General features: G+C 43.3%; 5 protein-coding genes across 5 annotated transcripts; 4 read left to right on the top strand and 1 right to left on the bottom strand.

Annotated features, from left to right (window-relative positions):
• Nucleotides 1-352: 352 nt before the first annotated feature.
• On the top strand, nt 353-2,125 carry SS1G_04152 (hypothetical protein; the record flags this gene model as incomplete). The annotated part of the gene is made up of 4 exons (XM_001594295.1): nt 353-1,251; nt 1,319-1,536; nt 1,602-1,752; nt 1,843-2,125. The coding sequence occupies 4 exons, from the start codon at nt 353-355 to the stop codon at nt 2,123-2,125; spliced, it is 1,551 nt and encodes a 516-aa protein (XP_001594345.1).
• A 604-nt stretch (nt 2,126-2,729) lies between these two features.
• On the bottom strand, nt 2,730-4,564 carry SS1G_04153 (hypothetical protein; the record flags this gene model as incomplete). The annotated part of the gene is made up of 2 exons (XM_001594296.1): nt 2,730-3,923; nt 4,106-4,564. 2 exons carry the CDS (start codon nt 4,562-4,564, stop codon nt 2,730-2,732), a joined length of 1,653 nt encoding a protein of 550 aa, XP_001594346.1.
• A 1,465-nt stretch (nt 4,565-6,029) lies between these two features.
• On the top strand, nt 6,030-7,373 carry SS1G_04154 (hypothetical protein; the record flags this gene model as incomplete). Its single annotated transcript, XM_001594297.1, has 3 exons — nt 6,030-6,102; nt 6,213-7,081; nt 7,131-7,373. The coding sequence occupies 3 exons, from the start codon at nt 6,030-6,032 to the stop codon at nt 7,371-7,373; spliced, it is 1,185 nt and encodes a 394-aa protein (XP_001594347.1).
• A 1,530-nt stretch (nt 7,374-8,903) lies between these two features.
• SS1G_04155 (hypothetical protein) lies at nt 8,904-10,042 on the top strand (the record flags this gene model as incomplete). The annotated part of the gene is made up of 3 exons (XM_001594298.1): nt 8,904-8,986; nt 9,055-9,515; nt 9,606-10,042. 3 exons carry the CDS (start codon nt 8,904-8,906, stop codon nt 10,040-10,042), a joined length of 981 nt encoding a protein of 326 aa, XP_001594348.1.
• A 2,686-nt stretch (nt 10,043-12,728) lies between these two features.
• SS1G_04156 (predicted protein) lies at nt 12,729-13,168 on the top strand (the record flags this gene model as incomplete). Its single annotated transcript, XM_001594299.1, has 3 exons — nt 12,729-12,815; nt 12,921-12,963; nt 13,026-13,168. The coding sequence occupies 3 exons, from the start codon at nt 12,729-12,731 to the stop codon at nt 13,166-13,168; spliced, it is 273 nt and encodes a 90-aa protein (XP_001594349.1).
• Nucleotides 13,169-13,313: the final 145 nt, after the last annotated feature.

Genomic DNA, 13,313 nt, shown 5'->3' on the forward strand with positions numbered 1-13,313 from the left:
TTCACTTTCCTCTTTTGAGTCAGGTTGGTCGCTTGATACAGGTATGATGATCTCATGCGCCGGTGATTGCATACTATACTATACTAAAACCTGCATGCTTGTGCAGTGAATTGAGAGGGGATCGTGGGGTAGATAAATATTAGTATCTCGTTCCTGGTAAACCGATGATGGCCCAGACTTTTATGTAAATAGGAGGGGATCTCTTCAAAGTTTGATTGTATCAATTCTTTAGAACTTTGAACGTGGATGAGTGAGAAGTAAGATTTTATCTTCCTCAATCTTCTTTCTATCAATTCTCCCAAGTCTAGTCCGTTCAATTCAAAGAAAGATTCTAGAGAGTCCTGAAATCACCATGAAGGTCTCCTCTAATCACCTCGCCGCTGGGATTGCATTCTTGCTCTCTCCAGCTCACGCACAATGTCCGGATTATTCACAATATTCAATGACACAGCATGCACCGCTCAGCAGCGGAAAATACGCTCTATCATGGATGCGACCAGAGCCCGCATGTCGAACCTTCAACTCCTCGATCGTCGAGCAAACCATCAACGATATGAAATCCGTCATCGCAGATCCAGATCTCTACCGCATATTCCAAAATTCCTATCCCAATTCCCTAGATACAGCCGTCAAATGGAGAGGCTATGCGGCCAATAATTCAGAAGAGGAATTAACCTTTTTGATCACGGGTGATATCGATGCCATGTGGCTTCGAGATTCGGCAAATCAGATGCAGAGTTACTTGCCATTGTTGACGAAGAATTCCTCTCATGATTCTCTGGCGAGTCTCTATCGAGGTGTGATCAATCTCCAAGCACGCTACATTATCGAAGCACCATACTGTAATTCCTTCCAAGCACCAACCGAGAGTGGAATTGCGCCTCAACAAAACCAGCCCAAGCCAGATAACTTTTCGCCTCCAAAATCCACAGATGTCGTCTTCGAATGTAAATACGAATTGGACTCCTTGGCGGCATTTTTAGAAATCTCTTCTGATTACTATGATGCCACGGGTGATGTATCGTTTTTCCAGAAATTCAACTGGGTTAGTGCGATTGAGACGATCCTTTCTACCACCGAAGCCATGTTGATCGGAACGTATTCTGCAAATGGCAGTGTGAACGCAAGTCCATACACATGGCAACGAGAAACCGTCAGCGCAACGGAAACACTCGCCAATACTGGAGCTGGAAATCCCGTCCAAGAAGGTACTGGATTAGTGCGTTCAGCATTTCGACCTAGTGACGATGCGTAAGTATTCCCTTCCTCCTCATAAGAAATCCAAGATGCAAAAACTCACATATATCAATCGTCATAGAACCATCTATCAACTTTTCATTCCCGCAAACATGATGTTTTCCCGCTATTTAGAATCATGCAGTAAAATCATGGCGAACATCTACGGACAACAAGATCTCGCAACGCACATGCACGATTTTGCGAGTAGTATTCGAGCTGCCATTACTAAATATGGTATTGTACATGATCCCATTTACGGACAAGTATACGCGTACGAAGTCGATGGATTTGGTTCCTGTAAGTTTACTTTTCTTTTTCATGTCGTGGATTTTGAGTATGATGATGATTCTAATATGCTATAGCAAATCGAATGGATGATGCCAATATCCCCTCTCTTTTATCAGCGCCTTTCTTGGGTTATCTAAATGTAAACGATACCATATATCAAAATACACGTAAATTTATCCTCTCAAAAAACAACCCCTATTTCATGCGCGGTCCCGTTATTAACGCGTAAGTTTCCCCTTCCCCCTCCTCATCCTCCTCCTCCCTCCCCTCTTTCTCTCCTCCCCTCTTTCTCAACTAACACCCCTCCCCCCCTAGTATCGGCGGCCCCCACGTCGGCCCCGGCCACGCCTGGCCCATGGCAAGTATAATCCGCATCCTGACAACCTCAGACCCGGACGAAATCTACAGCACTCTCAAAGAAATAGTCACTAGTACGGATGGATTGGGTTTAATACATGAATCGATTAATTCGTTTGATCAGCATGAGTGGAGTCGTCAGTGGTTTAGTTGGGCGAATGGATTGTTTGGACAGATGATTTTGGATTTGCAGAGGAGGGGGGGAGAGGTGGGTGAGGTTTTGGGGAGGAGTTTTCAGTAGGTTTGTGGGGAGGTCGGGAGGTGGGTGGATGGGTGGATGGGTGGGGGTTTAGTAGGTGGGATGGGGATGGGGATTGGGATTTGGGATTTGGGATTTTAATTGGGTTTGGGTTTGAGAGGTGAAGGGGTTTGGGCAGGTGGATGAGAGGAGGAAGCATGAAATAATGAATGAATGAGTGAATTCATGGATTCATGGATAAATGGATTAGCGAGACATGGAAATACGTCTTAAGGGTTATTAGGTAATAGGTAATTGGATTAATTTGCACGTCACTCACTCACTCACTCACCTCACTCTTTTACTTAAGATATGTAATGCAACTCTTGAATCTGAAAACGAAACAAAACAAACAAAACTGGAGAATCATTTGATATGACATGCCGCCAAAGTACATTAATTAGTAGGACGTGATTGAAATGCTTTTGTGTCTTTACCACAAACATACATTCGGTTTTGAAGTGATGATATAATAGCATTTGAAACCCAGTCAACATCACAAACATCACAAACACCACCAATAAAATATTTGCTAAGAAATCATTCATTGAAAAGCAGAGTTAAAGTCTATCTGTAAAGCAGCTCGTAAAAACAAAATCCCATATTTTTATCTTCCCTTGCCTTTTCTCCTACTACTCCCACTACCACTAACAGGTCTCCTTGCAATCACTCGCTCTCGTTCAGGCTCTCGTCCCTCTCGTAAAACTGGTACTCCCCTTCCTAGCTCATCGCTTGAATCAGATCCCTCGCTGCTATCTGGAATTGTTATCACCTCGTTTCCTCCCCTAGGAGAAGTACGATGTCTGAGAGAAGAATCAGAAGGGATCCTATCGGCGGTAGGATAGCCTTGTGGTGAGCTACGTGTAACGGAAGTATAGGAGACATCAGCAGGACCTGGATAATTACGACGACTCGAGGATGATTGTGTGTACTGTTGCGAAACGGACAGAGGCTGATCAGCGGTAACCTGGTAATCAAAGAGATCAGCGACATTGTATTGAGAAGAAAGAGATGTCCGTTTGTTGTTGGTAGGATTCCAGCTTTCCTCTTCTGGCAAAGAACGACGATGACTGTTGGTATGAGGGGAAGTAGGCCGTGTGCCGTCAGAGAAATGTCGACTCATACCTGGGGTTGAATTGCCACCACGCCGTGGTGATGAACGAGAACGAGATGTGTCCCTATCCAAAGGACGGTAACCACCAATTGGAGTATACGAAGGTCCCTGTGGTCCATCAACAATGATTCCAGGTCCTGCAGAGGGACTATGGTGCGAGGAACTGCCAGATTTTCTTGTCGATTGCCTTTTCCTTGGTTCACTGGTTGGTTTCGGGTCCAAAAGAGAAGCAATATCAACAGTTTTTCGATCGCTGCGTCGTTTCTTTTCCGCTCCACTTCCACTAGATCCTTTTTCTTTCCGGGCGGCTTTCGCGGCAGCAGCAGCTTGCATACGAATCCGTCGGCGTTCCAAGGCATCAAGTTCTTCTTGAGTGAGTTTCACATCTTGTCTTCCTTTTTCTTGCGCACGTCGAATACGAGCCAAAGCAGCTTGTACTACTGCTTCCTCTTTGTCCCCTCGTAAAGCCAATTGTCTGTCATTACCCTCTTGGTAATCAGAATCTTCAGAGTCGGAATCGGACTCGGAAGATCGCTCGGCCTCATCATAAGAATAACCCCTTCTAGGCCTCGTGTTTGAAATATCTATACCCGTAAAATGCAGTGGATCGCTTGCAAATCGTTTCTCGCCCAAACTTAACCCCACTCCTTCTGTATCACCCTCACTATCAAGCTCCTCAACACGCGACTGCTGCCAATGCCCTTGATCCTGCTCCCACTGTCTTCTCCTCCTACTCCCCTTCGCCCCTGATGGTCTTCCCCATTGGGGCATAGATTTGGGAGATCGCGGCCGACCGTCTAGACCGCCTCCCCGGAAAAAGCCTCATCGATTGGTTTATCCATGAATGAGGCATGTCCTATGATGCTAACTCCACTTGCTCCAATGAGCCAGAGGAGAGTTGTGAATGGTGACGCAATGATTCCGAGAGGAACTGCGACGATTAAGAGACCAGTGTAAAGTTGCGAGGATGTAGCCTGGAAGCCAGCAATGTTTAAGTCTTGACCCTCGAGTTTTCCAATCGCCCACATACCCCCAACGGCGAGGATGATGTCGAATAAGAGTAGAAGATTGGTGAGCAAACTGTAGATACTAAGCATAACAAATAATGCAAAGTAGTTGCTGGCGAAGTGCCCAAGGTTGTAGTTAACTCTGGATTGAACTTCACCAAAGTTTGCCGGCTTGGAGAGGCGCTTGAAGTCGAAGAACTCATTTACAGGCTTAAGGTTGGCAAATCTGGTGGATAGAGATTGCGCTCGCACACCAGAAAATCTGTCGGACAGATTAAATCTGGACGCGATAACGTCGAAGGGGATATTGATCCGTGACATTGTGACGTTGAGAATGATGCAAATGCGCGAAGAAAGTTTGATGGACGTAAAGAGTTTAAGTCCCAGATGGCGAAATGCTGTTCAAGATTCTTGTATTTTCGACTTTGTCGAAGAAGGTTAAGTAGGAGGATCGGGAAGGGGGGAAATGGTTCTTTTCCTCTTAGCCTGCCTTTTGTTTTGGAGATCTGTCAATATAAATAAAGTTCTGGTCAGCATTCGTCATCACAATAGGCAGAAGATAATAATCTCGAACCGGAAAGAATTGTACGGAGTCAATTGGTTATGATAGAGAGACTTACGGTGAATCGCGTATGAGTGAATGAAGATTTAATGGGTAGATCTTTTTGATAGTTGGTTGATCTTGTTGTTGTTTTTGTTTGAAGTTGTTGGAACTCTTGTGATAAATTTATCCCTTTAACAAACAAACGAACGATTGGCCCCTTGCACCCCTAAAAGCCCCAGCAAAGAGCTCCCGGGGGAGATTAAGGAATTTGAAAAGGCTCAATAAAGAAGTCCGGGCGTTCAGCCAGGGGTAATGAGGGATCTGAAACACATGCAGCTTCGAGAAGTTCTCTATTACTTCTGAGGTAGAAGAAGAAGAAGATCAAGAAGAAAAAGAAGGAGAGAAGAAGGCGAATATATAAAAGTTCAAGCGGGATCCAAGCGGAGCAATAAGTACGGTGTAGTACAGAGATTTATATGGGTGCGGTGAAAGGCTTTGGGTAATCGGCAGGTTTTAGTTGGGACCATGGCATGGCTTACGGAGTTCCCTACCGAGAACTTGCAAAGGGCGGGAAGAGGAAAGAGCACAGGCAGAGAATGAAGTATAAAACCGTGGACTTGCATAATGCATGAAGCTATTCAGCTGTTCCTGTTCATCATTGGAAACAGCAAGGCAAAACAACAAGGTAATCCCATACATAAACCATACATACCCATGCATAAATATATAGCCATACATAAATACATTGCCATACATCCAAATGAACATCTTGTATTGACCTATTGGATTGTCGGAAAATTGATTATTAAGCAACAGAACCATCACCCAATAGCAGAGTGACCTACCTACACCTACCAAACTTCATGTCAATTCTTTGATGCGCACCACCTAGTACCTACAGAATAATCATAAATTCAGAGGAATAAATATCAGTAGCAGTATATATAATATATATATATTATATATCATACTCATTACTTTACATGAAAAATACATTATTTTTAATCAATAATCAATTATCTGCGTACCAATGTTCTCAAAATACCCCTCTGTCCCTTGGAAAAAGGCTCTAATCCACAAGTCCAGAACTAAGAAATTTAAGCGGTGCCTTAGTTATCCTTACCGAATAAACCTCGCTGTCATCTATTTCAAGAAAGTAGGATAGTATAAATAGCAGAAGGAACACATCTTCGGTGTGCCTCTCCTTTTTGACCCTTTTCAATTCTTCTTCATTTCGGCAAGATGAGAGGATCTTTCTATACCTTTGCCATATTGGCCTGCCTTTTGGCACTTGTCGCAGCATGGAGCAAAGAAGGTGAGTTGGTTTCTACAGTCTATCAATATTCCACATTTCTGCCCAATTCAACACCTTGCGTCTTCTACTCCTTGAAATGTATCAATTGGCTCATTCATAGCAAATTATAGATCAGGAAATCTTTCGTCTGCAAAACGAAGTTGCTACCCATGATGGAGATGAGGTTACGTTTTATGATCTCCTCGACATTAAATCATCCGCCAGCCAAGAGGAAATCAGAGCTGCATACAAAAAGAAGTCTCGTACTCAACATCCAGATAAAGTCAAAGCTCAATTCATTGCCGATAAATCCACAGGAAAGGACGAAAAGTCCAAGAACAAGAAGCCAGGTGTCAAAGTTTCAAAGGGTCCTTCACAAGCTGAAATCAAGGCACATTACCAACAAGCCAGCGATCGATTCACACGCTTGGGCCTAATAAACAAGATTCTCTTGGGAGAGGGTCGCGCCCGTTACGATCATTTTTTGAAGAATGGATTTCCAAAGTGGAAGGGTACTGGTTACTACTATGCTCGGTTCCGTCCTGGTTTTGGCTCTGTGCTTGTGGGACTCTTCATCTTCGTTGGAGGTGGTGGACATTACCTGGCCCTATACTTGAGCTGGAAAAGACAGCGCGAGTTTGTTGAAAGATATATCTCATTCGCAAGAAATGCTGCATGGGGTGGAAATGCCAATCTTAATGTGCCTGGCCTTGATGGAACCTCAACACCTGGAACAGATACCGATGCTGATGCAGATCTTATGGCTCAGCCAATGAACCGAAAACAGAGACGCATGCAGGAGAAGGATGCCAAGAAAGACAAATCTGACAAGAAAGTCAAGAAGGTCAAGGCATCCGCACCTGGAACTCCAACAACTATTACCGGACCAAAGAAGAGGGTAGTTGCTGAAAATGGCAAAGTGCTCATTGTCGATTCGTCCAATAATGTATACTTGGAACAACCTGATGAGGATGGTAAAATGCGAGAATATTTGCTTGACGTAAGTTGATCTCTGCATGTTCTGGAAACATTTCACTAATACGATTTAGCTTGACGAGCTTCCTGCCCCTACCATGAGAGAAACTGCTCTTTTCCGCCTACCAACCTTTACTTTCAACCAAACGATTGGTCGTTTCTTGAACAAAACTCCAGTCGAGGAAGAACATGAAGAGACAGAAGAAGTATCCAGCAGCTCCGGTGCCGATGACTTTGAAGTTCTCGAGAAAGTCAAGACAACTGCAACAAATGGCAATGGGAAAGCAACAAGAAGAAATAAGAAGAATGGTCGATGAAACATGGGAATATTTTTGGGTAGACGTTGTAACAAAATATTTGTAGTTTAGAAAAAAGTTCCATCATATTTGAATTTAAGAGACATAAGCTTCAGTAGCCATGAAGTCAATGGCTGGTTGTGAAGTTCTCACCACATGATGCTTGGGTGTATAGCCTTTGCTACGTCCAGAGATGGTGACCAGTTAACAAGTACACATGATCTCCAGGTAAAATCACCAACATAGTAACATTCACAATGAGGAAGCAGCTAGTTGAGTCAGCATGACCCTTCCATTGGTGGGCCTACTGTGGGAAAAAGCAGCAGCTGGGCCTCGATTCTTCCACGTGAAAATAGTCCCCGCGGACTTCCTTACACTTCATAAATCTATTCAATCCCAAATTTGTTAATCTTAGAGCGATATGCTTGGCATTGCGGAGTTGATATTATGCTTCTACTGGTTATCCTTCATACATCAAAGGATATCATGTGTCTCCTTCATGTTTGTCAGGTCATGTTTGAAGGGCTTTTGCTTGGATTCAACCAAGCAAAGAAAGTAATGCATTTACTGTACGGCAGACAAGCTTCTGCAGCTCTAGTGGTTCCATTCTATAACGTTCTTGATGTCCTCTATATTCATACTTAGTGAAATCCCTCAGTTCTTACTCTCTTTTTGTTGACTTATATCAATTCACCAAAAGGGTTGAGGCTCTGAAGGGGAAAAAAGCATGTGCTTTTCTTTTATTGATATTTAAGCGAGAGCGAAAGGGGTGGTCAATAAGTCTCAATAAGGTACTCAATAGATTACTTCTTTTGTCGTTGAAGTCACGAGATTTCCACTCTTTATTATATCTTCATACAGTCTGTATCTGGATCCTTTGAAATCTGAACAGGTTCTCTACTAGTGTAAGAAAAGTCTTCGGGGTCTAGAAAATAATTTTTCTGTAAGGTAAGTGAATATGGTGAGAACGCTAATAAATAAATGTAGATGGGTTTTGGTCAACAAGGTATGAGCACTGCACATGGGATGAGACGGGATTCATGCTTAATTGGTCATAAGTTGAAATTTTAATCTCACTTTACCGAGGCAAGGTACCGCATGCACATCTTGCAAACAGACTGGAGATTGCTTCTCCCAACCCTGTAATGATCTATTGGTATTGAGCAACAGCTCTTATCATCATGTCTAAACCACAACAGGAATATAAAATTACCTCCCTTCAACCGTAATTGTTCCCAAAACCTTTGTCGCCGCGAGCCCTTCTCTTTTCTCGCTTCCAAATCTATTGAGACCCTCAATAGGAAAAACTCCTCCTAGATTCTCAATAGAAACACTTTCCTTCAAAGCTTCTTTGGACAGCAGCTGCGGAGTTCTCCGCTTCTTCCTCTTGTTGATACTGAAAAACGCAAAGTCCAATCATCTATAAATCACGTCAACTTCGATGCTTTTGACATGATCTCTTTTCTCCCTTCCCTTACCCATATTCAATCTTTGAGATTTTAAGAACTACACTCACTACTACAATACCTTTACCTTCAATCTACATTCATTATGAAGTTCACAAACGCAATTGCTCTCGCTATCTTGGCTGCTACCGCCACCGCCGTCGCTATTCCTGAGCCATGGTGCGGAAGGTAAGTTATTTCTTCTCCCCCTTCGATATATCTTTTACAGGAACATTCATGCTAACATATACTTTTAGACCCGGTCAACCATGCAAGCGTGAGGCCGTCGCCGTCGCTGCCCCCATCCCAGAACCATGGTGCGGACGTCCCGGACAACCATGCAAACGTGATGCCGAACCATGGTGCGGACGCCCAGGCCAACCATGCAAGCGCGAGGCTCTCCCTGAAGCCTGGTGCGGACGTCCCGGTCAACCATGCAAGCGTACTCCTCTCGCTGAAGCCGAGGCCGAAGCTTGGTGCGGACGCCCTGGTCAACCTTGCCGCAAGAACAAGCGTGCTGCTGAGGCGTTAGCTGAGGCTTTCGCCGAGCCAGCCGCTGAGGCTGATGTTGATGAGGCCGTTATCAAGAGATGCAACATGGTTGGTGGTGCTTGCTTCGAGGCTAAGAGACTCGCTAGAGATCTTGCTGAGGCTACTGCTGAGACCAAGAGGGATGCTGATGCTTTCCTTGAGGGACTCAACATTGAATCCCGTGAGGGTATGTTATATTTTTTCTCTTTTCTCTTTTTTCTTCTCTCCCTTTCTTCTTATACTCTTCTTATGAAATATCTGCTAACATAACCCCTAGTTTCTGAGATCGTCGCTCGCGAGGCAGAAGCCTGGTGTGGACGTCCCGGACAACCATGCAAACGCAACGCCGAAGCCTGGTGCGGACGCCCCGGACAACCCTGCAAACGTGACGCCGAACCATGGTGCGGACGCCCCGGCCAACCATGCAAAGAGAAGCGCGAAGCCGACCCCGAAGCTGAAGCCTGGTGCGGCCGTCCCGGTCAACCTTGCCGTGCTGTTCGTCGTGCCGCCGAAGCTATGGCTGAGGCGCTCGCTGAGCCCACTGCTGAGGCATGGTGCGGACGTCCTGGTCAACCTTGTAAGAGAGAAGCTCTTGCGGAGGCAGAGGCAAATGCTGAGGCATGGTGCGGTCGTCCCGGTCAACCTTGTCGCAAGGCTAAGAGAGATGCATTCGCTTTGGCTTATGCTGCTGATGTTGTGCTTGCGCAATTGTAAGCAGTTGTCTACATAGCATCTGCGGGAATCGCGCCAATACTCGACTTACTTGATGATGATGAAATGCAGCTTATGGATTTTCCGTCTCGTTTCTTCAATTTTCTAGTCGATAGATTACTCTACTCTACATTACGGCGATTCAACCACACATTTCTTAGACACACGCACGCATACTTTCGACTTCAACTTTTTGCATTTCTTTTCGTCTCGTCTCGTCTCGTCTCGTTCGGTACTTACGCCTATACAGAGCAGACCACAAACACAAATAGCGCTAGACTTTTGCGCCTACAACACACCAAAACTTCAATTCATGTTATATTTGTATTTTTTTTTTTCAAAAACATTACAAATTTTTGACAAACTCGGAATTTATACTTGTATTAAAAAAAAGAAAACGATATAACCTTTTTTTCTTTCACTTCTATGCCGTCGTCATATTATTTGATAGGCAGATAGATGGGTATCGCTTTAGGATATCATATCTTTTCGACAAATTATGGGTTTAGGGATCTTTTAAAAGCGTGGCTGAAAAAAAAGGATTTCTTAACTTTTTTTAAACACTTTTTATCAATATTATAAGATAAGATAAGATATAGAGGTTGGATACTGCAGGGACGGGATCCCGTGCTGGAACTTTTTTTTCTATTGGGAAGAGAGAGAGAAAGAGGATTCAGGTATGGGATTTATGTCGTTGGTGGTGTTTATTTTTTGTATATTTTTACTTTTTTCTTATTTTACATACATACTTACATACTTGCCATACTTGTGTATGCGGGGGGAAATGGGATGACATGGTTTTGATAAGGTTGAGTGCGGATTGCGAATTGCGAATTGCTGGTTGTAAAAGTGGTTTGTGGTTCGTTCTTGGCTTCGGATTTATGTCATTTTAGTTTATTATTACTTTTTCCCCCTATTGATGGGTTTTTGGGTGTTTGGTGTGAGGTTTTGGTGATGGTGATGATGGTGATGATTTGTGTTGTGAGGGTGCAGGTGTGTGTTGTGATGTGATGTGAAATTATGGTATGGTATGAGTACTCCTCACTTGATTATTTCGCCTCTGCGGATACGGATTTTTTTTTGAAGGGGGGGAAATGGAACCAATGACCTGCTCACTAATTGCCCTTCTTTGTCTTGAATAATTGTCTGCTTCACTGAACTTCACAAATACTAATTTCCGATCATTTCCTCCGAGCATTGGAAGTCCAATAATCCAATTGTTAGTTTCGAATTTCGAATTAGGTGGCACTTATTATACTTATTCAAAACCCGTCGGAGCCTCTTTCGACTGATATTCTTACTGGATCTCGCTAGGATTTTGGTCTTTATTTTTCCCTGAGTCCTGCTCGAGCTGTGGGTGCTTATGCTTGATAAAATTACGTTTTGCACAATCCTAGGGTGGAAAAATCGTTTTCTCTATCTACTTACCTAGGTACCTAGGTATATGTGTTGAAAATGAGTGAATCGAGGAGTGAAGATATGTGAATTGAATCTTCTAATCATATCTTCCAAAATATTAAGTTAAGTGAATGACTTCTCATTAACTGTTGGCCTAGGGAATATTGTGATCTCCCTCCTTAATCACATCCCGAGGCTGAAAATAATTACCGAACCCATTGACTACCTAGGTATTCAAAGAGATGCAATGCTTCTCTAGAGAAGCAGACCTTATAATTTGACGCACTCAAATCCAATGCTTGGAGTTACTACTGATCGATATCTTCGCATTGTGTATATATTTTATCCCTTGAATGATGTTGTATGGATAACTGGTCTAAGTGTTACACTCATTGCGCGTCGACATGTTTTTCTAGTACATTAGTTGGGGGCTAGTTCTCAAAGACTTGACGTGTTCAGAGGGAAGGAAGAAGGCAGAGAGCTGGAATGGATTTGACGAACGAATTCCCTTTGGTCAAAAGGAATTGGTAAAGAAGGACTATGGATTGTTCCTATGTGATCATCGTAAATATGATTCATACTACTACTTTGAACCTTACATTGTGGGTTATTAAATCAATCAACGTGTTCAAATTTTTCAGATACTAGCTAGCAGCAGGTTTCTGAGCATCTACCATCTGACACCCAACAATCTACAACCGTCATCCCAAACTCAAATCCTAAATAGTCTGCAAAGCAAACATCCTCCCCATATCTCTTCTCTATCAAAATTCAAAAATCCAAAACTAAAATAGAAAAACTGTATTAGGGTCCCAACCAACTTCTATTCTCATAGCAGATATTAGGAATACATAGAAAGACTGTACAAACTGTCCCCGTGTCCCGCATTAGCAGACTTTGATTAATGGCGCAGGTAGAGTCGTTTACCACTGCACCACAGAATATGTTCGGTGAGAGGGGTGCAAGAATTTAAAGATATAACTGAGAGGAGTATGCCCACTATTAATCGCCAAGGTGGTAAGTCTCCCATTGTTTGGAGGTAAATGGCGAGCCAGTAAAGTTCTAGATGACCTTCACTATTTCTACAAGGCAATTCTACACTCATGATATCCTTCGTGCGGAGGAGCTAGATTATCCACTGGTAAGTTCCCTGTGGGCTAGCCTTCATGAATTTAGGACTCTTGAAGATGTTTTTGGTAGTGAAACAGGACATCGAGGACGAATTGACATTTGTCAAGATGTTGACGTTGTTCATGCAGATGGTATAATCCCCTAGGATCTTACAAAAAAAATGTATCTGGTTGTTTGCTGGAGCTTTGCGGAAGGAGTATTCGCTGTAATCATTCATGATTCGCCAAGGGGGGAGGATTCGGTAGCGGTAAGTGGTAGGCTGCTAGGAAGACAAACAAGTCGTTGTTTGGTCATATGATTTCAAACTTCCTTGCCCCGATTTGTATGCAGTCGCTCTTGAATCTGCGATTAGCCCCTAAAGAAATCTGGAAAAGCTACAGTTCTGAGATTGGATAGTAAAATAAGGAATGTTACTCGCTAATACCACTAAAACTTCGCTTTCTCTGATAGATATTAGTACGTTCATCTTGTGTCTACCGTAGATTTCGAGGCTATAAAGCGAGTCTCACATACAGATTGGTTTTCTTAGAACGCATAATTATCTCCGAAATATCTCAAGGTAATGTCTTGCATACATCCATAGCCGTTGCAGGCAATTAAGAATCATTGTCTCATGAATGAGTACTCGTGAAAGACTCGAGTTACCACCTGGGGCAGAAGCTAATCTGAAATGTGCTGGATTTGCCCAATTGCAAAGTTTAGCAAATCACTATTTCATAATCACTGAGAAGGATACATCGATTAT

Source organism: Sclerotinia sclerotiorum, genomic scaffold, assembly GCF_000146945.2.
Source record: "Sclerotinia sclerotiorum 1980 UF-70 scaffold_5 genomic scaffold, whole genome shotgun sequence".
Taxonomy (NCBI): domain Eukaryota; kingdom Fungi; phylum Ascomycota; class Leotiomycetes; order Helotiales; family Sclerotiniaceae; genus Sclerotinia; species Sclerotinia sclerotiorum.